The sequence below is a fragment of the Aulonocara stuartgranti genome, assembly GCF_965226115.1.
Source record: "Aulonocara stuartgranti genome assembly, chromosome: 6".
Lineage (NCBI taxonomy): Eukaryota > Metazoa > Chordata > Actinopteri > Cichliformes > Cichlidae > Aulonocara > Aulonocara stuartgranti.
In genome coordinates, this window is record NC_138944.1 from 14,498,383 (window position 1) to 14,521,166 (window position 22,784).

Below are 22,784 nucleotides of genomic sequence, written 5' to 3' on the forward strand. Positions count from 1 at the left end.
CAATTGATGATTTTAACTGGTAATACCCCAAAATAATACAGAGAAACCTCAGATATTCAGAAGACACCCTATGAGCAAGCACCTGGCGACATCTATGCAACGCACTTTCAACTGAAATCAAATGAAATACACATATTAAATATTTCACAGTAAAGGTCAAGGATTGGTTAAAGGTAAATCAGAGGTGTAGTCATTTCTATTAACTATATTATAATTTTTACAAGTACCCTTTTTTTTAATTTCATTTTTTGTAGTTTTATAATCATAGTGTACACTATAATCAGATAAATGAACTTTAAAAAAATCTATTTAAATTAAACTGCTATTTTTGTTTTTGTACAGTAATGAATACAGACTCAATCACCACCTCCATTCACTTCCGAATTAAGTTTAATCTGTGAGCCAGAAAAGCACTCATATCACTGAATCGGTGAAGGATGTAGATGTTTCCATTTTATTTTGAAAGTCTCCTTTACCCGGATATAAGGATTTAATTTCCGGATCACCCACCACATGTAACAGATACGTTGCTAACGCTGAAATATGTGTCTCCCATGAGATGTGAAGTGTGAGCAGCGGCTAATTGGACATTAGATGTGTGACAGCAGGGAAACCGTCCGACTCTTAAATGCACCGACAGCCGTCTGTATTTGTAGACGCTGCTTTTAGCAAGGTTCGCTAAAGTTAGCTTTCATTGGGAATTTAACACAGTGAGCCCAGTTCACATGTACTATTCAAACCACCGTATGCACTCATCTTTTCACTGCGGTATGCGGCCACTTAGGACCGTACACTTAGCGAATATTTTAAATCTACAGGATTTAAAGCTTGTTGTTTGCTAATGAAACTTTCTCTGAAGCGGGTTCTTCATCATGTTTACTCGGTGTGTAAGAAACATCCTGTCTAGAAGTGCATTCACTGTGACGCTGAAGCGGCACAGCTGGAGACGCTGCAGCACATCCCAGACTGAGACTGTGGACCAGGTCACTACGTTATTGCAGCTCTGCGTGGACAGGTTCTTCGTTTCTCCTGGTCACGCTAACGTGGAGCTGTTTCAGCGCGGGCTGTGCTGCAGCTATGGACCTCTGGGCACGGAGCTCAGGAGAAACCTGCTGGACCAGTGGTGGCATTCAGTGACTAGGTCCGGAGCTCAGGTTTTTGGGATTAACACCCTGAGCAGCAGCAGCAGCAGGGAAGCACCTACAGGTGGACAGGGCCAGCTGAGGATTGTTGAATGTGAACAGCTGAAACAGAGACTTGGGCAGAAGCAGCTAAGCAAGGGGCGGCTCGCTGAGGAGGTGCACATGCTCCTGCAGAGGTCCCCAAGTATGAGAACAAACTTACTGCAAGGTAAGTTGCCTCACACACCTGTAATAAATAATGATGATAATAGAGCATAACATACACGTTTTTATTTCTATACTGAGAGCTAGCATTAAACATGCACAGTAAAGTAATGACACCACAGATGATTTATAAACTACAAGCAAAGTCACCGTGTATACCAACTGTTTCACGTTATTGCTTTTATGATCTTCCATGTATTTCTTTTAATGGTTTATGAATACTTTTGATACTTGTTTGTCCAGTTTGATGCCAACACTGTGGTACTTTTGTTTGAGTAAGGTGAATGGAAACGAGCTGTTCTTGGAATATTATTTTCACACTGTAGTAAACTCAGTAAGCAAGAAAGATGATGGCAAGAGCTGAAATACCATGTTAAGGATACTGCCAGGACTTCAGTGTTGTGTGAAAGTGCTCATCAGCTTCAGAAACTCAGCTAGTAACATTTCTGTTTAACATGTCTCTGTCTTTTACATTGTTGTAAAACTAAAAAATAATTATTTTTTTCAAATTAGTCTTGATGGTTCACGCGTGTTGTTTTGTTTCCAGGTGCCTTGGAGCAGTTTGTCCCCTCGTTAGAGCTGGTGAACAGGAAGCTGCCGTTTGGTCTGGCTGAGACGGGTCTGTGCTTCCAGCCTGCAGAAGGCTCTGGTTGGTGAGGCTTCGTCTGTTGTTTCTTACCTGTGTGAGTGTCTGTGTGGATACACTTATGAAAAATAAAAATTCAAACAAACTTCACTGGGATTTTGTTTCTTTATATTGTTTATCTGAGCTAGACTTTTAATATTAATACAGTATTTCATGAGTTCACATTAACCTTTTTCAGACCTTATGAGGTAAGTATGTCATATTAACACACTGTATATTCTATTTTCTGTCAGCTCAGCTGAGGTCACGCAAACATCTCTAGTGTGGTTTTGCTCTCCTCGCACATCGTCCCAGTGGCTGGACCACTGGACACGACAGAGGCTGAAGTGGTGGAGAAAAGTGAGTCTTTGAGGAGGGAAACATCTCAGACAAATTTAAAACGGTGTGATGCACCAGTGCATAAATGTATTTTCCTGTAAGAACACTTTCCCAGCCTTATAAACTACAAACATTAATAACTCAGCTTTTCTCTTTGTTTCGTCCTGTTTATCCAGTTTGCCCTCTCCCCGTCCGACTTCAGCAGCAATGAAGTCCAGCAGGAGGAGCTCGAACAGGCGGCATCTCGCGGTGTGAGGATCATCTACAACTTCCCGTGGGGTCAGGAGGTCCTGGAGACACTGTGGAGTCGAGGAGATGCCGAGCTGCTGCACATACACAAAGGAGACCGGTCCAAACTGCAGGTCCGTCTGCTTCTTTTAGAGTGTGCTTTAAGTCGGGATCGAGATTCAGTCATGTTCCTAAGCTGCTATTGCAGAGGCTCTGGTTCTCTGACAATGTCTTAAAACAGGAAGTCAAATTGATATCAAAAATTCCCTTAGCTCCCAGCTGATAGAGGCTTTCAGAAATCTCAGTTGAACTAAACGGCTTTAGGAAGAAGAACCACCAGGTCTCATAAGAAACACGGGCAGCTGCTCGTCTGTTGCTGCTTTTCTTCAGTTTAATCACACGCAGTGTCATTTCTCTTACCTGACCTCTTTCAGCATCAAGATGGACGAAGGTCTATTCCTCATGTCGTCTCCGTTACCGCAAACATGGACCGTGGTGCGATGGCGTTTCTGTCCAACTCACTCCAGCAGCTGAAGAGAGAAGAGAGCAAGAAAAAGCTGCACCAGAGAAAGGTGATTGTGCTTAACAGCTCGCTGCACGTGCAGAAAAACTGTCAGCGGGTTTCCTATTTGTGGCGTGACTTTTATTTATGAGATTTGTTGCACTGTTGATTTCAGGTGCTGAAGCTGCATCCAGTGTTGGTTCCCATTAAAGTGGCTTTAAATATTGGTAGAGGAGCCACTGTGGAGCTGAGGCAGGTAATGATAACATGAAGTACATGTTGCATGCTTTTTCTTTGTGGAGTTTTTCTGTGCAAATACACATTTTTCACCTTAAAAGGATCTGATTGAATGTGTTCCTTCTGTGGACTTGCATCAAATTGCATTAAAAGTGTTTTAAATATATTTCTTCAGATTTGTGAAGGCCTTCTGCAGGAGTTCCTGGAAGCAAAGATCTCTGTGTGGCCTGGATATCTTGAAACTCTGCCAACATCAATGGAGCAGCTGAATGCCAAGTAAATGCCGTTAAATCAGCACATAATGCAAATTGAATTACGTTACCTTTCTTTAAACTCGTGCCTGTGTGTTTCTGTGTGGATGTAATGCAGATACGATGAGATGGGCGTTCTTTTCACCATCATCATCGGTGAGAACACGTTGGAAAGTGGCCTTCTTCAGGTCCGCAGCAGAGACACAACCATCAAAGAGACCATGCACATCTCGGAGATCAAAAACTTTCTATTCAGATACATTTCTGCAGCTGACAACATCTGAATGCCCCTGCTGATTTTTCGAACACCTGCCTGAGTTTGCATTCCTTTTAAAAACAAAATTATGGTCAGGGATATGCTTGTGAAACATATTTCCTCAGAGCGGTCCAAAAATAAGAGACTTTTTGGGATAGAGGTGCACATGAACCCACTGTGTGTATACATGTACCCCAAGAGTTTGTATTCTTAACTTTGCTAACTCAGCTCTTACTGATCCTACAGTCTCTTCGCAGTACATTCAAGGCACTGACATGGTTATATCAGGTTTATTTATCTGTGCGTAATTGGTGGCTACATAGTGGTCACGGAGGAGGAAGCTTTTGGATTTGTCTCTACATTTCTATTAAAAGATATGGAATCCCTCTTTAATATTTATATTGTATTGTTTTTTCTGGTTGTTGATGGCAATTTTGATTCTTGTTTCCTGAAGGTTCAAAGACTGTTCACAATAATGGAACAAGCAGTTAAGAAAATAGCCTTACCGTATTAGTAAACTGTAGTTTAGTTCAAATATAAAGTTAAAATACAGCATGATACCACACAGGTACAGAGGACTGAAACTGCTATAATAAAACACAAATAAATTGGTCAGTACATTGGTGACTATCCCTTTATAACCTCTGAATATTATTAATGTTACTTGCTCTGTGGGAGGAAGCTAAAGGCAAAGAGGGGTGGTTTAATTTTATGATGATATAATTTATTCTAATTATAATTAATAGCAGTAGCTGTATTGATAATGATAATAAGAAGAATAAAAGTTTTTGTATTTTTAATTTATTTAGATTGTTTTTGTTTATTTGTTGTTCCGGGGGCGGTGGGGCGTATGAATCGACTGAATCATGAGGCACATCAGCAAAGTCTCGCGAAGTTTGCCCCTTTGCCCCTCCCTGCGCACTCATTGGTCCCTGGCTGCACCTCTGACTGGGCATGTGTGTATGTGTGCCGCTTAGCTGTTAGCGTGTAGAGATGGCCGCAGACAAGCAAAACGACGCTAAAGTTTCCCTAATGGAAGAAAATAAAGAAAACTTACCGGATGGAGGACTCGGACTGGAAAGTATCCTTAAGAACACGACACGTGCTCTTTGACGTTTTCCCTCTGCGAGCATGTTTCACGCTCTTAAGCTAACGTTAGCTTTTAGCTAACTCAGTTGGAAGATAAGCTAGCGGTTATTAGGCTACGTGTCATACTGAAGCAGGCTGTCAGTGGTAAATGGGGATTTTTATGTATTCACAATTTATTTTGGGGGTCTGAGGACATATTTTAAGATTGCTAGCTATTATGTGATGTCATCTTTGAGTTTCATTAGCGGTTACAATAGTTAAAACAGCCTGTCTTGGTGCTTGCATACAATAACTGCTATCAAAACTGAAACGTTCATGCTTGAAAATAAATGGTTAACTGCCCCTCAGAGTAACGTGTGTGATGGTTACATAAGGTTTGTACCTTAAAGTTTAATCTCAGTCTTGCAAATCATCAAAGAATCCCAGCAGCAGCACGGCCTCAGGCATGGAGACTACCAGAGATACAGGTGAGCTGGCTCAGGTCATACATTACAGGGTGGAGATTTGTGTGTGGTGCAGCAGTTTTCCCACCCAATGTAAAGACACTGACATGAGACTTCTGTTCACAATGCTGGGCTCAGATTTATGGTTTAATGCAGTTAAATGGAACAGGTGTGGATTAAAGTTAAACTCAAAGCTTTTGATGTCCACCTATCTTCGCCACATTTTCATATTTGCGGAGTTTAAGATATAGTGATAGATAATTTATGTTCTTTGATCTTCCTGCATATTAAGTTTCGTGGTGACTTTTTTTGTCTATGTTGTATTTCATTTATTGTAATGTAGAATTAAAAAAATCCTTGTCTGTTTCCAGGGGCTACTGTTCCCGCAGGCTACGGCGCCTCCGCAAGACTCTTGGCTTCAAGATGGGAAACCGACACAAGTTTGTTGGGAAGAAAGTCACTGTGGAAATGCTTTCTGATAACAGGTTAGACTTAGATAATTTTAACTGGTCATTCACGTGTAGTTAACTGGCTGCTGGTTTGGGAACCTTTACATTAAGGAAATTCCAGTTTGAAACACTTAAACAGATCACTTTGCTTTGATGTGGAACAGTTCAGCGGCTTGATGCTTTCACATAAAAAAACAAACTGTTTATACAGCTATGCCACCTTTTTTCAGGTATCTTCTGCTGGTTTTGATGGAAGCAGAGCGTGCATGGAGCTACGCCATGCAGTTGAAGCAGGAGGCCAATACAGAGCCACGTAAGCGCTTCCACCTGCTGTCACGACTACGTAAGGCTGCAAAGCACAGTGAGAAGCTGGAGAAGCTCTGCGAAAGCCCCCGTGTGGACGCCAAAACTAAACTGGAGGCACAGGTACACAGGTCAAATTCATCTTAACTGACCCGTGTAGGTGTGTGGAATAACAAGTGGATGTGCAGCGAGGTCCCAGCCTCAGAGATGAATAACTTTAACTTTTCGATTTGTTGTCTTTCAACTGTAAGATTTGAGAACTTCAAACACTGTTAATTAGAAAAACAGTGCAGAATATTTCATGACGATATTTTATCTACACAGGGACACCAAATATTGATATTTTAATCAATAAAATACTTTTGGAATACTTTGAACAAGAGGGCTGAAAGGTTGGAGGAGGCAGCCTTTCTGCAAACAGTTGCAGTGTGCCTTTGGATTGACTGCAGTTATTCAGGGAAATTGGCAGAGGATTGTGAATAGTTGCTTTCTCTAATCTATAAATGCAGACAGATTGTCAGCGGTCTGAATGACTCTGTGTCAGTGAGCACAACTTGAGGGGACTCAACTAAACTGGCTGCCAGCTGATTGTATTCTGGCTATATTCTTGTAGAAAAGAGGGTCATTTCTGTCTGCGTAGACAACAGATTTCCATGTATGTAACTGCCAACTTGACCCTGTTCCATCGCAGACTGATATCAGTTTCAAAGCAGACTGATTCTGTCTTATGGCAACTTCTACAGCAAACTTTAGTGACAGTGTTGTGTACTTATTTTGCAACAAAAGAAAAAAAATGAGTTTAACTAACTTTGGAGACATAATTTGGAGTTGAAAGAAGATGATAAATTGTAGTACTTGCTACTGCAGATATCACAAAAATGTTAAATCACAATAATATATCATGAGTGAAATAATGTGATAATATCATGGAGAGTCTTGGTGATTCCCACCTTTACTGTTGATGAAGTGTGGTGAGGGAATGAACAGAGGAGCTCCTCATCATGTGTTGTGGTGTTATTTCAGGCCTACACTGCATACCTGACTGGAATGGTGGAGTTTGAGCTGCAGGAGTGGAAACAAGCCATGGAGGCTTTCAACAAGTGCAAGTGAGCGTTAACATTACTGCACTCTGTTTTTTGTTTTTTAATTCTTCTTTTAATAATGGGAGGTTTTCTTGTTTGTTTTTCTTTCACTTTTTTTAAACCACTGATAAATACTTTTGTCTTGTCAGGACCATTTATGAGAAGCTGGCCAGTGCCTTCACTGAGGACCTGGCAGTTCTGTACCGCCAGCGTGTAGACGAGATATCGCCCAACATTCGCTACTGCGCTTACAATATTGGTCAGCATTGCTGTAGTCGTTCTTCTCAGTGTCATTGTTGATGCACAACACCGATCCTGAGTTCAGTCCTTCCTCTGCACACTGACAAACACACACTCACTCCCTGGTTGTATTTGATTTTAGGTGATCAGAATGCCATCAATGACCTGATGCAGATGAGGCTGACTGGTGGAGGAGGTGGCATGATGGCTGAGAAACTAGAGGTAAACACGAAGGGGTAAAACTTTTGTTAATCAGTCTGTAATTCATGATTAAACTGCTGGGGGGAGCACATACCAAACAAGAATATTACACAGCTGTGTAATCGTGTACTACATCCAGAAGGGTTTGTTTTGTTTCCCTCAAGGCACTGATTACTCAGGCGCGAACCAAGCAGGCGGCCACTATGAGTGAAGTGGAGTGGCGAGGACGCACGGTGCCTGTGAAGATTGACAAGGCTCGCGTCTTCCTGTTGGGTCTGGCAGACAACGAGGCCGCCATCGCTCAGGTCAGCCTCTCACACATTCCTTCTTTTTTAAGCATATAAACAAACTCAGTGGGAAACGCATGTTGTTGCACCTCCTAATGTTGGTTGTCCTTTCTATGTCTCTTGGGCTGCAAACAATGGAAACAACTGCAGAGACATTGACTCAAAGACAATAAGTGAATAGATTCCTTCTGTAGTACAAATATAATCGTGTTCATCACTGGTCATTACCCCTCCCTAGGGCTGCTCACTTAATCGAATTTTAATCACGATTACGATCTGGGCTTTCAACAATCATTAAAAATGACTGAGCCGATTATTAGCCCCTCCCTCGTGCTTTACTCTCCGTGTGGCAAATCAAGCGCACCTCTCTGCATTTCGAACACGTGTCACAACAATTAAGAGCAGCGGTCTCCAACCCTTTTTTGCGCCACGGACCGGTTTATGCCCGACAATGTTTTTATGGACCGGCCTTTAAGGTGTCGCGGATAAATACAACAAAATAAAACTAGTACCGGTACCGAAAAAAAGGCTTATTCATAACACACGTGAAAAGACCCAGGAAAACCGAGTAAATGATAAAAACGATAACAAAATAACGCTGAAAACCGATAAAAACCCTGAAAACTATACATTTCACACCTGAGCCTCAACTCTCGCGGCCCGGTACCAAACGACTCACGGACCGGTACCGGTCCGAGGCCCGGGGGTTGGAGACCGCTGATTAAGAGGACCCGAGGGAAGCTCGGAAAGCTAAGCAGAAGTTATTTGGAGAGGAGAGTGACTGCCGTTGGTTGAAAAGAGAGGTAAAAAAAAACTTCAGTGGTGTGGAAATATTATGGGTTCGTGGAGTCAGACGTGGATCAAGTAGACATAGTGTGTAAACTTTGCTACAGTGTCGTAGCTGCACCACAGAGCAACACTGCAAAGTTCACTAAACATAGATGTTTACATTTTTCATTTATTTTTTATATTGCAAACATTTGCACTGTTATCAGTATTTGCACACTATTTTATATTATTTTTGACAATCTTTAAAGTCATTATTCAACACATTGTTATTGTTAAATAAATATCGTCAAATAATCGAGATCTCAATTTCAGTGAAAATAATCGTGATTATCATTTTTGCCATAATCGAGCAGCCCTACCCCTCCTTATGTTTCCTGACTGCCTCATGCAGAGCTACTATCAGAGACTACCCAGTATGTATCACAACACTGATTCTGTGTGCTCATATGACCCATTTAGACTGCTTATAAATGCCAATGTTTTAATGTAATGAATTCAACCTTGTTTCTTATTCTCCGCTGCCACATGCCTTTTATATCCTTAGAAGGCGAGCCTGTTATTTTTGTTTTCACTTCCAAATTCAGGCCCACTTCTATATTTTCATTCTTAAATTGGGCCTTGATTTGAGTTTTAAGCTTATAAGGATTAATTGCATATAGATCAGGTAGTGACAAACATAATTCCTGGGTACAGACACTCCAGTCTTACCTGTTGGACTGACTTGGAAAATGTCTTAAGTGTTTTAACTATATTTTCATAAGTTTGGCAGCTTTTCCATCTGTTTAAGACCTCGTATGTGACCATTCATACTAAAACAACACAATTAAGTGATAGTTAAAGCAATTAAAGGACTACTTTCACTATCTATAAGAGAAATAAAAGAAACTATGGTTCTTTTTCAGTGAATTCAGAGTAAAATTAAAATTTCTGTGAATTAACACTTTGTTTTATAACTTTTTGTAATTTTACATATTAATTTTCTGTAATTTAAGCCTAAAGAGTCGTGCTGACAGATTCTTTAATTTACTACAGCGGCATTTCTTTATCATGTACTGAAAATACTTTTTCTTTTATTAAGATGTCTCATTGATTAAATGTGTAGTTCCACTTGTTTACAATGACAGCAAGGGGAGTTTCACTTGTCCGCCTCGCTTAAGATCAAAGTATGTAAACAGATCACAATGTAAAATGAGTTTGACATCCCTGATATAGATGAGCTCGATATCCAAAACCTTTGCATGTTTTCAGTGACTGTCCGGTACAGTAAAAGTAGAGCTGGGCGATATGAGATTTTTTCATATCACGATATGTTTTTTTCATTTCAGGCGATAACGATATCTATCACGATATAAGCCAAATAACTATATTTGTAAGATTTAAATGTGCCGTTGCTCACAAGTAAAATGTGAAATAATCAGCAGCTTGTTTTTAAATATTTATTTCCCATAATAAGTTCAACAGGGTAGATGTACTTAAGGAACATGAGACTTTTTCAGATAAATAAAGGCAAATATTGCAAACTACACAAAAGGCAGCCGCTAAAGCGTTTAAGTTTCAAAATAGAACAAACGAAACAGACTAAATTGTCAATTCCACTTAAAAACAAAATATTAATTCTAAAAATAAATCTTAGTTTGTTTTACAGAAGAACAGACAAAACTGACTAACTTTTGTCAATATCAAATAAACTGAGAACTAAAAGGAAATTCTCAATCTCTCCTTGTTGTATAGCTGAGCTTTTCAAACAGTTTTAACAGTTACTTTAGTCTGACAAAAGCCGAATGACGAATTAGCGCTTCCAGTCAGAGACTGAGGCTACGTCCACACGTACACGGGTATTTTTGAAAACGGAGATTTTCCGTTTTCGTTTTAAAAAATAATCCCGTCCACACATAAAGGCAGAAATGAAGGAAAACGCTGCTATGAACATGCCAAAGCAGCAGGTGGCGCTAGATTCCTAACCGTGCAGAAATGTTGGCCAATCAGAAGTCTAGAAGCCTCGGTGGGAAAAAGTAAACAAAGCTGGGGCATAGAAGCAGAACCGAGTCGTATGTGTGGAGGGACAGTAACTGTGTGTATATGTAAGCATTTAAACACTGCAGAGAGTAGAATTAACAGTAACAGTATTGTAGAAATTCATTTCACCGAAACAATAACGCGGCGCACAGTGTGACGCATGCACCAGTTTATTGTATTTCCAGACTTGCTTTCGGCACAATTTACAGTGCACGCTACTCTGTTTTTTGTCAGACTTGAAATAGCCGAAATACCTTCACACTATGGAGCTTCTATGGCTCTTCCGTTCGACAATCTCTCCGGCATTGGAACCGTCAACTGTTTTCTCTTCGGTCACGCTCGGTTGATTTTTCTAGTCGGCACACTCATTTCCTCCATTACGCGCTGGCTCCATTACCCGCTGGCTGCTTCCCAAACAAACACACGTGCGGCTTGGCACTTGTGCTGTACGTAGCAAGTCACGCAACGTGACGCTGCGGCTGTGATTGGTTCAGTTCTGCGCTACTGAATTTGGATCGGCTGACCTTTTTTTTTTTTTCTTTTTTCTTAAGAGGACAAGAGCGGCGAGGTCTATCGCGATAGCTTAATTTCTCTATCGAGTAAAAGTTATATCGCGATACATATCGTTATCGTTCTATCGCCCAGCTCTAAGTAAAAGTGAATATATGAGAGGAAATAAGTAAAAGCATAAAAGTCTCTTCTTAACTAAATAATCTTTCATCCTGCTGGAGGCTGTCGGGTACTCGTCAAGCATTAAAACAGTTTAATAAAACCATAAAACAACCCTGAGAGCACTCAGTGCAGTTCCATAAAATCTCAGTAGGTGGCACTCTGTTCTTGATAGTATCACATGTCCCCTCGCTGTCGCCACAGCTCATTACTTCTGTTTTGTGCCCGAGTACTCAGCACACCCTGCAGACACACCTGTCACACCCATTGCCACTCAGGTCTCAGGCATGCAGCTGCTCTCATCGCACAACTGCATTCTACGCATTTCACCTCGCACATGAATGCAGGGCTACACCCAGCAGCTCATTTCAGATGGAGCATTTTAGGTCTGACTGTCGCATAAAAGGCGGTTAAAGGTGGCTGTGAGTGACTGTGTGGAGAAGAACTGCAGCGCTGGCAGTTTTTATCACATTTGGCTTTTCTTATTGGTCACAATTAAAGGATTTTTGCATAGTATGCACATTATATTGTGTCACAGCTCTAGCACCTTTAGCTTCACAATGTGCACCTGTTCTTCTGCTTGTGGCCTCAGGGGACAGGAGACACTGTAGGGCCAAATGTCAACCCTAGTTGAAGGGCTGTTTCCTCCTCTAACCAGTGTATCCATCCAGCCCTCCTGCCGAACAGCACAGAATGCTCAACAGGTAGAACTGGCTGTTCTAGGCCTTATTAGGGTGTTGGCACAAGTGTGAAACGCGTAGCAGCATCACCTTTCTGGGTGGGAGAGAGAAGGCTTGTGAACAATCTGTTATCAGGTTTGCCACCACAAGGAATTGTTTTGTAACATTCCTCTACTGTGTTTTCTCAACTTTTCGCAACAACAGAGACACAGTAATGTAATCCACAAAATCTTTTAAATACTTAAAACTGATATTTTTATGAGTGATCAGTCCTTCTGTAATTGTTTTATTGCTCTCACTTTGCTTTTTTTCCAGTGTTAGTAAAACCCATCCTGCATCTTTCTGAGACTATCTCAGTTTAACACAGGCCTGTTGTATTAGTGTGGTGATGAAAGACGGCTTAGATGATGAACAATCGTGTCATTCTTAAAGACCTGAACCCTGAAACTATACAGTGTCTTAACTGCTGATGAGTTATGTGCAGGAATGCATCAGCAGCCTGCCGGGCCACATACCTGCGTCTCTCCCCGAGTTTGTCAGTCGCATTCCTGCTTTAACTGTTGCTCTTTGTATCAAAGTACTAAAACTGTTACATGCATCAAATGTTTGCTTGATCGCGTTTTAAATGAGATACGTCTGCACAATCTGGTAGAAACCTTTTATGATCTGATCAAGTTTCAGCCAAATCTCATCAGTCTGGTTAAATGGCTGCTATCGCTGCGTAAATCTGCTTGGAAGTTATTCTTCAAAAAGCATAAAAAGGATTTGTGAACATCTCCACTTTCAGTCTGCATGTTAAGAGGCGCGACTGCTTCCTCCCCTTCTCCGCTCTGCCTGTGTGTGCCTAGGATGGCCTCAGAGTATTGAGTGTTCTTTTAGCTGAAAGCAGTCTTTGTAGCTACAAGAAAGCAGAAGAAAAGCAACTGAAAGTGTTAAAGTATGTTCCTAGCTGACCTGTACAGAGAGCTGAATCGAAGTAAGGAGATACATGGAAGCCAAACTGGAGGCTGAAAAACTGCTTCAGTGCGTTCAGTGTGTCGTGTTACTGCTGAACCTGCATTTTTGATAGGTACTCTGTTTTTACTTTCCAGAGTCATCTATTGTACATCATCTCATCTTCAGCATGTGCCATTCTCACACATAGGCTTCACCCCCTGGGTTTTCCTCATTGTTGCCAACTTAGACGTTTAGTTGCATTAAATCTATGATGAAAAAATGTAAAGACCGTGCTGGTACGATCTGAGACGTTTCTCTGCTTAGAATGTGAAACACGCCCGTCTCCCTCCTTCTCTACTATTCAGTAAGTTCTACATTTATTTTTTTTCCTTTATCCTCATCTTTGGATCTGTTTGTGTCATTCAGGCAGCTAATGAGGAAACCAAAGAACATCTGTATGAGACCCTGCTGGCCGAGTGCAGAGACACCATCCAGGCAGTGAAAGAGGAGCTCAAGACTGAGGCGGTAAGATTCAGCAGGATGAAAAGCTGTGATGTTGACAAGAATGAGAGGTGGTGAAGATGTAGCTTGTAAATACCTGAAACTGGGAATGCTAGAAGGTTCAACTAAAGAGCTTTTTTTTTTTTTTTTCCTTTTTGTAAATCTATCAATTTTTTTATCACTGTAGAAACAGCGAGAGAGGAGCTCTGATGGTGACACTGGGAAGGTGTCCAACCTGCAGTACCTGCACAGGTAAAAAAGGAAGAAAAATGTACTTCGATTTTACTCCTGGTTCTGTTAAGTTAGTCAGTCATAGGATTATAGCTGCAGCTAAATGCTTTACCACTTATCTCAGTAAGTCAATAACACTTTGATCATTCCCCTCCTCGTCTCTTCATGCAGACAACACTGTAACACACAGATCTTCAGTTTATTGTGAAATTACAAACACATGCTCACTTTTGGGAGGATGAAATCGGAGAACATTTGGCTGTTTGGAAACATTACTAGCAACTTCTAACATCTTTTGATAGACAGACATGTATAAACCTGTCAGGTCGGGGCATCATTAGGCTGAACACGTGTCGGGTGAGTCTGGTTCAACTTGCAGAGCGCCTGTGAGGCATGTTAATGGTTCCTGACGATGTCTGCAGTTGATTCAGCCGAGGTTTACAGACCTGATGAGTTTAAAGGGATCGCACGCCGTAAGTGAATAATCACTGCTGCTCTTCTCTCCCAGCTACCTGACCTACATTAAGCTGTGTACACTGGTGAAGAGGAATGAGAGCATGGCTCATACTCTGCAGGCCAAACTGAAGGAGCCCGAGGCCGACGAGAACAAGAGGGGGCCCCGTCCACAGGATCTCATCCGCCTGTATGACATCATCCTGCAGGTGAATGTCCTGTTATCAAGTTCTGTCTCTAAGGTGTACAGCCTGATGTTTGTGTTACCATAGTTACATGATGTGCATCTTGTGTTTTTGTTTTGTTTTTTGTTTTTGTTTTGTTTTTTTCCCCCACCACCACCTCCTCCAACTATCCAGAGTCTGGCAGAGCTCTCCACCCTGCAGGGTCTGGAGGATGACCACGCCTTCCAAAAGGAGGTGTCCCTGAAGACCCTGGTCTACAAGGCCTACAGGTCAGTGTTTTTGTGCCTGGTTTTCAACATGTTCTGCATCAAACAATGCAGCTGAAATTCAAACAGTGCAACAAGTGTCATATTTACAATCGCAAATACACCTGCGTTCTAATGTGAAAAGTATCTCTAAGCTTTGTTCCATTTCACATTTCCATGAAAGCTTCTGCAGTTCATAAACCCACATGTTGTTAATGAGCTGCTTTCTTTGGCCTCCTGCAGGTGTTTCTTTATAGCCCAGTCTTATGTGTTAGTGAAGAAGTGGAGTGAGGCGCTGGTGTTGTATGAAAGGGTGCTGAAATATGCCAAGGAAGTCCAATCTAAGGCCAAGAGCCTCAACAACAGCCTCAAGGTTGGTTTAACATGCAAGCAAACACACACACACCTCAAACATGAGTCATGGCGTTACTCATTGTGGAGGCCTCTTTTCAAAGCCTCATCTTTATCTAGGTTGCCATTTTAGTTATTTACAACACATTATATTTAGACAAATAGATGTTATTAAAAAGCTTTATGGTAAAAAGCTTTATGGATCACAAAGATGCAGATGCCTGCTAATCTGTTCTAAGTAACACTAATAAATTGCTAGATTTTTAGTTAGTATAAGTAACTGTGCAGCAAACCATGTTGTTTGTTAGGGAAATGCAATGAGACCCGAACACACGGTACATCAAAGTTTAACAAAAATATCACTGCGCTACGTTAATTTACATTCATCATGAATTTCTGCAGGATCTCCCCGATGTCCAGGAGCTCATTGCTGAGGTCAACGCTGAAAAATACTCACTTCAAGCTGCTGCCATTTTAGGTGCGAACCTCGAAGTTGTTAAACAGTTAAACCAGCAGTCGTCTTCTCTGTTGTACAGTCCTGAAGAGATGTGTTTGTGTTTCAGACACCGACGAGATAGTTGAAGTTCCTCAGCAGCTGGTGAAAGACAACACGGTAAGAGGAGGAAGCCTCAGGCTGCTCAACACTACAGCCGTACACAGACACATGGTTCTTGCACGTTTGTGTCTGTACGAATAAAATAAACGAGCTCTGTGGATTAATTACTTATCGGTCATATTACTCCTGAAGAGCCGAGGTGAAGCTTAATTTGTATATTTGCGTCTAACAAACTGCAACATAAAAACTTGAAAAGTGGTTTTGATGATGTCATTTAACGTTTATCTATTTTTGTGATAAAACTTAATTTTTAGGAATTTCAATAACTGGAATAAGTTTGAGTGGATCTGTCACAGTCTGCACTGCAGTAGCTTTAGTTGCATGAGTCAAAGTTCGAAATCTTATCTGTCATGCTGGCCTTGGCCTAACGCAAGCAATTTCTGCTCCTCTCGTGTCAGGCCAGCTTTCTTCTGATTGGTTGCCCATCACAGACACAATATTTGAAGAACAAAGGGCGGGGCTTGTGCTCTAACAGACAGAGCTGAGATTAGGGATATCCTCTTTTTGGAAAATGAGTGTTTGGAGCAGCAAGGGATTATTTGCACATATGCTAATCTCATCATTTTAATTTGTGTCCATGCTTGATGTGATCTGCCATTTTAACATTTATGACAAGAAATGCAGTTTGATGAGGTTGTCATCACTCCATTTTCTGCTGCTTTTTTATTTTATTTCTTCATTTAGCTGAACTTTCTGTTCCCTATGATTCCAGTGCTCTCATCTCCTCACTTCTTTTTCACGTAGCCCCTCTGTGACCACCTGGAGACCTTCCGCTTTGACCCCAGTCTCGTCGGAAAACAGCCCAGTCTGGTCCAGTTCCCACCCGACTTCCAGCCAATCCCCTGCAAGCCTCTGTTCTTTGACCTTGCTCTTAACCATGTGGCCTTCCCACCGCTGGATGACAAGGTGGAACAGAAGGGCAAGGGCGGTCTGACTGGCTACATCAAGGGCATTTTTGGCTTCGGCAGCTAAACCTAAACCCACACTTCAACCTCCATGTGAGAGCCACAGGGCCCAGAGTTTACTGCAACCAGCCAGAATTGGGTCAGCTGTTAGTTAGAATCATTTCAGTTTGTCTTTTATGTTTAATTTTTAGTGCCTATGTGCAGAGGGGTTGGAGTTGGCAGTTCTGAGGAAGACGGAGTCAATATAGTCTTCTCGGAAAGATTAATGAAATGGTAGCACTATGACCCAAGTCCACATCCAGCTTCAGTAATCGTATCAGCCTGCATGGCTTCACAGCATACAGGCTCCCTCCTTAAACTGAGCAATGGAGGTGTTGGCAACTTTTAAGACATTAATATGCCGTGGTTTTGATGAGTGAAGTCAAGCTGTCAATCTCACGGTAAAAGATTACATTTTTTCCCTCCTGTGTTTTAAATGCGCCTTCATATTGTGTTTTTTTTCCTTTTGTAAATGGATTGTTCTGCATTTTTCTTAGCCCTCTAAAAACAAAAAGATATGTTTTGATCTCATCAGCCTCAACATTAATTACAAGACCTATAGCTGACCAAACTGTAATCATCTGTATGATTTCATCTGTCATCACAAACTAAAGTTTGTCCTCTTAATCTTTGCCCCTTGTTGCTTTGACGGCATAAAAATCCTCATAAACACTGTACAGCCACAAGACCTTGTGTTGGGACAAGAAATGTCAGCTTGCTCAGGTGCCTAAGAGTGTACTCGCACTGAGCTGCTCCTCCCAGTGTTCAGTTGTTTTGACTGGTGTGTAACTGTTAGAAGAAAACAGGTGGCCATGGGTCCGTAGCTGAAACGCTGCTTCAACATCTCAGTTATTAACCAATAAATCAGTGGTAAATAAAGAACAAGGTTTCACTGTAAGTGTGCCTGTCTTTAACTTTAAACTCTATAACGTGAACTGTAGCACGTGTCTCTGAGTGGAGAGGAGATGTTTGAATTTGGGTTTAAGGAAAAATTGGAAGAAAATCTTCAGAGCATAACCTCCAGAAACATACTCAGGCCTGAGTGCAGGCACACGAGGACAAGTGTGAGTACACCTTTAGTCCTTTAGTTGTTCCACTTGGTTGTGATTTAGTAGCGGCGAGGATCCGAACATGTACAACATCCAGTTCCTCCTAAGTGCCCTGTGGGTGGGCACCACATCATAACAAACAAAGCTGTCACTGTCAAAGGTGTAGGGCTGTCCCTCATCTGCAGATGTGATGTACTTTTAATAATCGCAAGAAGAAATTTTTCCAGTCTGTGGTTTTCTGTTTTTTCTTCTCTGTCGTCCTATGTCATTGCGCCAAAGCCTCTCGAAACCCAGCCTCTGAATTCAGGAAACTGGGACAGGGCTAGCATGACTAATGACAAAATGGAAGTAGAAAGCTCTTTAAAGGTCCCTCTGCTACATGTTTTCAAATGGTACCTGCTTGTTGACGGCAGGTTCAGCTCATGAGACTGTAATCTGTTACTGTAAAGCTTTTAATGGTGTGTATTTATCTACAAAGGACAGTGGCAGACATCAGGACACTGAAGGAGCTGTTAGCAACCTTTCATTCATCGCATTGCCAACACCACACCTCTGTCTGTCATGGGAAGGACTACAAAAATGTTTTCATCACCTTTGACATGTCTGTGGATTTTCTGTTTTACATATTTGTCGGGATGTATTGAAACCCCTGATCTTTATGTGATCTGGTTTGCCTGTGAGACTTGGTGAAACACTAGGAAAGGACAGTTTCAGTCTCACTAACATGTTTAACTTTTTTTTTCTTTTTTTCTTTTTTTTTTGTTGCTTAATTTTGTCTTCACCCCCCCTCTTCCCTACTCATGTGTTTTTACGCTAAGTAAGATGGATGGGCTGGAACAGTTCCAGCACTTTACCTCGATTAGCCTGGAAAACAAAATAGCTATAATCTGTAGATGCTGGAAACGTTTGTGTGTGTGTGACGAGAGTAATGAAATGAGGGGATCGTATGATTTCATGTAGTTTCCAGCCTGGTAATTAAAGTATATTTGCACCAAATGCTGTTTTTGTCATTCTTCATTCACATTTTTCTTTTTGGCAGTATTTATTTTGATCGGGCATAGTTTGATTGCTAAAGAACTGCTGTTAAACTGACGTGTTCTGAGGACAGTAGGCATGGAGGTGTGTGTGTGTGTGTGTGTGTGTGTGTGTGTGTGTGTGTGTTCGTGTTCAGTTGCTCCTGTGTTAGGGTGTGGGAGTGCATTGGATGCCTGAGCAGGGTGTGAATGTTTAGCTTTACTTTGTTTGTGCACTGAAAAGTGAGAATAATGATATAGGTGTGTTTATTAACCTCGATCTGACATTAGTGGGTTTTGGGTTTTTTTGGGGTGGGGGGGTCTCCCCATCTTCTAACCAAGAATATTCCGTGGTAAAAAGTCCCCCCAACCTACACATGCGCACTGTTACTGTGGTATTTCAGAAATGTGTACTATTTAGAATAGACTGAAAATATTTAAGCCTTTATGGGGTGGAGATGAATGCTTATCTGCAGAACAAAACCAAAGGCTAAAACTGTTGAACAACATTCTGTGTTACTGTGTTACGCATTTTCCTCCAAGAGAGGTCCAGAATTTAGAATAACCATCAAAGTATGAGCAGACAGCTGTGCTGTGTGTAAGGTGAATGAAGAGGCTGGCACACCCTTGCAGTGTCTCTGCCTTTGTTGTTTCTTCTCTGTTCAGCTGTTTGGAATTTACAGGTATACAGATACATAGTTGCTACATTAATGTGGCTCAAAATGAGCTGCAGGATGTGTGTGAACTGCAGGTTTGACATCCGGAGAAACGCCTGACCTTTAATCCCGAAGAATCTTAATGATTGCTTTCCACGAGGTCTTGCATTTGTGGTGCAGACATTTGTCTCCCTGCTCAGGGGGCATTTGTCACTAAAAAACATGAGTGTTTTAAGGGGAGGGGTGCACACCAGCATTTTTCTTGTGTTTTTTGTTTGTTTTGTTTTTTCCCATCTTATACAGGTTTAAGTATATGTTTTCAAAAAACATACAAAATCAATAAAAACTTGAATGTAAAACATAAACACGAGTGTTGTCATGCTCTTCAGGCCGGTGTCCTGCAGGTTTCAGATATCACCCTGGGTAAACACACCTGTATCAAATGATTAGTTCATTGCCAGACAACTTCAAAGCAGGTTGAAGAGGTAATTTAGCCATTTAAATCAGCTGCGTTGGATCAAGGACACGTCTAAAACCTGCAGGACGCCGGCCCTTGAGGCCTGGAGTTCCCCACCCCTGATATAGAGGAAAATGACCCCTGTCTATGCGTCATTTTCAGCAGCTCACTTGAGGTTTAAGATGAAAGTATTGCTACAGTTTGTTACCTGGGTGCAACCACAATATACAATATATGTGAGCAAGTGAAAAAGTATGTTACTCCAGACACGTAGACCCACCCAGAGAGAAACGTTGTGTGACTGGACCAATGAGCACAGCGTGCTCTCGCTGTTGCAATGAAAGCTGCTTAGCTACATTTTTTCTCGTGATTTCCAATTGTTGCTATGCAGCAGAGAGACGCCCTGATCTGGAATAACTTCCACGTCTTTAGATGCTGCACACTAAACGTTCCAGTGTATGGGGCAACCTGTAATCAGTAGATTTATGGCATGTACCACTATATGAAAGTGTTATGTAAATTACTTTCTGACCCTTTGGATGTTCCACTGTTGACTGTACACAGTGTCCCTCAGTGTTTGTGGCACAGGTCTGCTCCAAGCTTTGACTCAGGCTTAATAGTGAGGTGTCAGGGTGACATAGCCAAATGAGAACGACTTAATTTCCTTGTTATAAATTCAGGGAAAAAAGGCTCAAGGAAGAAAAAGGAAAAATCAGAAAGGGGAAAAAAAATTGATCTCACTGTGTAAACTATCGTTTACCTGAATATTCTCATTAATTTGGAGCTCTCAGATTGGGAATGCTGTGTTCTTTTTAGTTATGGTAGCAGAGAAATTTCTTGGATATACTAATGCATCAAGTTGCTATTGTCTGGCAGTAGATAGAGTTTTCCAGCATGCAAGACAGAAACCTATAAACGAAATTGTCCCAGCAGATGTCACCTTTAAATAAGTCAGTGCGATTTCTATGAGGTATTTAGTCTCTGTTTATGTTTCCTTCATGGTAGTGTGATTATTCTCCAGCACATTTCTTTCCGGGATAATAAATATATCCTTTATCTCTGATCCTAGGGACTTAACAGGATACAGAGGTAGAGAAATATGGGATAACATAAAGACCATTTGTTCTGCGTCCACTTATCACTCACACATGGAATCACTTCTTTCTTTGATTATTTTACTGCTGCTAATTATTTCTACACACGTCTTCCATATAAATTTTTAATGTTCTAATACTCAAGTAAAATGTAACTATAATAAAGGAAGGTGTGGTTGAAAGCAATTAGCTGTTACACATATATTTAGAATAATGGATGCTCATATATAACATGAAGCAGGTTATTAGCAATGAGGTCAGCATGTAAACCAAATGCTCAGTTTCAGACAGATATCAGGCCGAGAGGATCATCTCGGGCACACAGCTCTGATGTGAACTCGTCTTTAGGTTTTAAAACAGGTTGTTTTAGAGGTCCAGTTTCAGTCCAGGGATAAGACAAATAATAACATAATAAAATAACAGTCCAAAAATAAAAACATTGAGCTGGAAATGAGGATAACCTTTTAATAATTATCGCACATTTTCTTTTTCACACAGCATGTCCTCATACTGGCTTCCTCCCCTCACCCCAACCAGTCACAGGACATGGCCGCCTCCCTGAGCCTGATTCTGCCAGAGGTTTAAACGTTTTTCCTTGCCACTGTCGCCAAAGCACTTGCTCAAAGAGGGGTCATATGACTGTTGGGGTTTTCTCTGTATTATTATAGGGTTTTTACCTTACAATAAAAGCACCTTGAGCCACTTGTCATTATGACAAAACCAAATTCAATTAATGACAGTCCAAAAAAGAGATTTAATCTACACTGGGAGAAAAAAAAATGTTAAAAATTGTAATTTTAAAAATGCCTTTCAGACCAATCAACAGTGAGCTGTTGTGCCAAAACTCCTCCTGTGCTACATATTTCAGATATTTCAGAGCTGTAACTGTCCTTCTTCAGAAGTAAAAATGTATTTACAATGCAAATTTTACATGCGATTAAAAAAGGAAACAAATTGCAAAGATTACACAAAAATAATATATTCTTTTTAAAAATATGGATAAGTAAATAAAAAATATATTAGATGGGATAAAATAAATAAAAGGGGATAATGCTATATTGATTCTACATTAAATGTAATATTCATTAGCCGTATGTGTCACTTTACACAATGTGGATTACACATATGGCAAAACCTTGAAAATATATGTGTGGTTGTGTGTGTGTTTTGCCATGCTCACAAGGTTTCACCAACATAGGTATCAATAAAGGGGAATCTGGTGCCTCATGGGTTTATTATTAGAATATATGTCGGTTTTAAAAAAAAATTATTTCAATAGATATTTGATATCAGCGCTGCGCTGAGTTTGTTGGCAGAAACAGTATAACTGTTTAGCCTCAGTTTATTTATAATATGAATTGCTGTATGACTTTATGATGTAGTCCACAAATGTAACAGAAGTGGATCCAAAACTAAGCCCTGAGGGACCCCATATGATACACAAACTTTAAATAAGACAAGAGCAGCTCAGAAAACGTACCTCTAATGGGGGTGAGTTATGTAATCACCTAGGACAGACCAGATCAGACACTTTAGGGCTGTTTGATCCAATATTAACAATCATTAAGAATCACATGTGTAAAATATGGATACATCAGTGCTTTTTCAAATGGCCAGCAGTGGACAACTCCTCTGGTGGAAAAAAGAAATCAACTTATATAGAAACCTTTTAAAAGGGCAGTTCAGCTTCTCTTACAAACGGCTCAGTATCTTGGTCTCTATTTTTAAGGGTTTTGAGGTGTGCAGGACTTTACGGTGATGTTGCAGTGGTCATTTCAATCTTTTATCTACAGTTTATGCAAACAAGACTGTAAGGCCCAATTTCTGTGCTGCTACCTTTAAAACCAGACTGGTATTATTCTGGTATATTATTGGTATTATTCACTGAAGTCTTGAAAGGCCAGAATTATTATTTCTTTTTTGTGGTAAACGTGAAATCGAGTTGCCTAATATTATGTATCCTCTTATACGAATAACCTTGAGAGAAACCTTGTGACAAAACTCACCTATCCCTTTAAGGA

At 40.9% G+C, this 22,784-nt stretch overlaps 2 protein-coding genes across 2 annotated transcripts; both read left to right on the forward strand.

Annotated features, from left to right (window-relative positions):
- Window positions 1-458: 458 nt before the first annotated feature.
- On the forward strand, window positions 459-4,177 carry polg2 (polymerase (DNA directed), gamma 2, accessory subunit). The gene is made up of 8 exons (XM_082537663.1): window positions 459-1,350; window positions 1,894-1,999; window positions 2,226-2,331; window positions 2,487-2,672; window positions 2,973-3,110; window positions 3,216-3,296; window positions 3,453-3,553; window positions 3,647-4,177. The coding sequence occupies exons 1-8, from the start codon at window positions 873-875 to the stop codon at window positions 3,810-3,812; spliced, it is 1,362 nt and encodes a 453-aa protein (XP_082393789.1). The 5' UTR covers window positions 459-872; the 3' UTR covers window positions 3,813-4,177.
- A 508-nt stretch (window positions 4,178-4,685) lies between these two features.
- srp68 (signal recognition particle 68) lies at window positions 4,686-17,392 on the forward strand. The gene is made up of 16 exons (XM_082537662.1): window positions 4,686-4,865; window positions 5,274-5,340; window positions 5,688-5,801; window positions 5,996-6,191; window positions 7,092-7,174; window positions 7,300-7,409; window positions 7,533-7,612; window positions 7,756-7,896; window positions 13,395-13,493; window positions 13,657-13,721; window positions 14,209-14,362; window positions 14,513-14,607; window positions 14,827-14,956; window positions 15,337-15,412; window positions 15,498-15,547; window positions 16,295-17,392. Exons 1-16 carry the CDS (start codon window positions 4,778-4,780, stop codon window positions 16,520-16,522), a joined length of 1,776 nt encoding a protein of 591 aa, XP_082393788.1. The 5' UTR covers window positions 4,686-4,777; the 3' UTR covers window positions 16,523-17,392.
- Window positions 17,393-22,784: the final 5,392 nt, after the last annotated feature.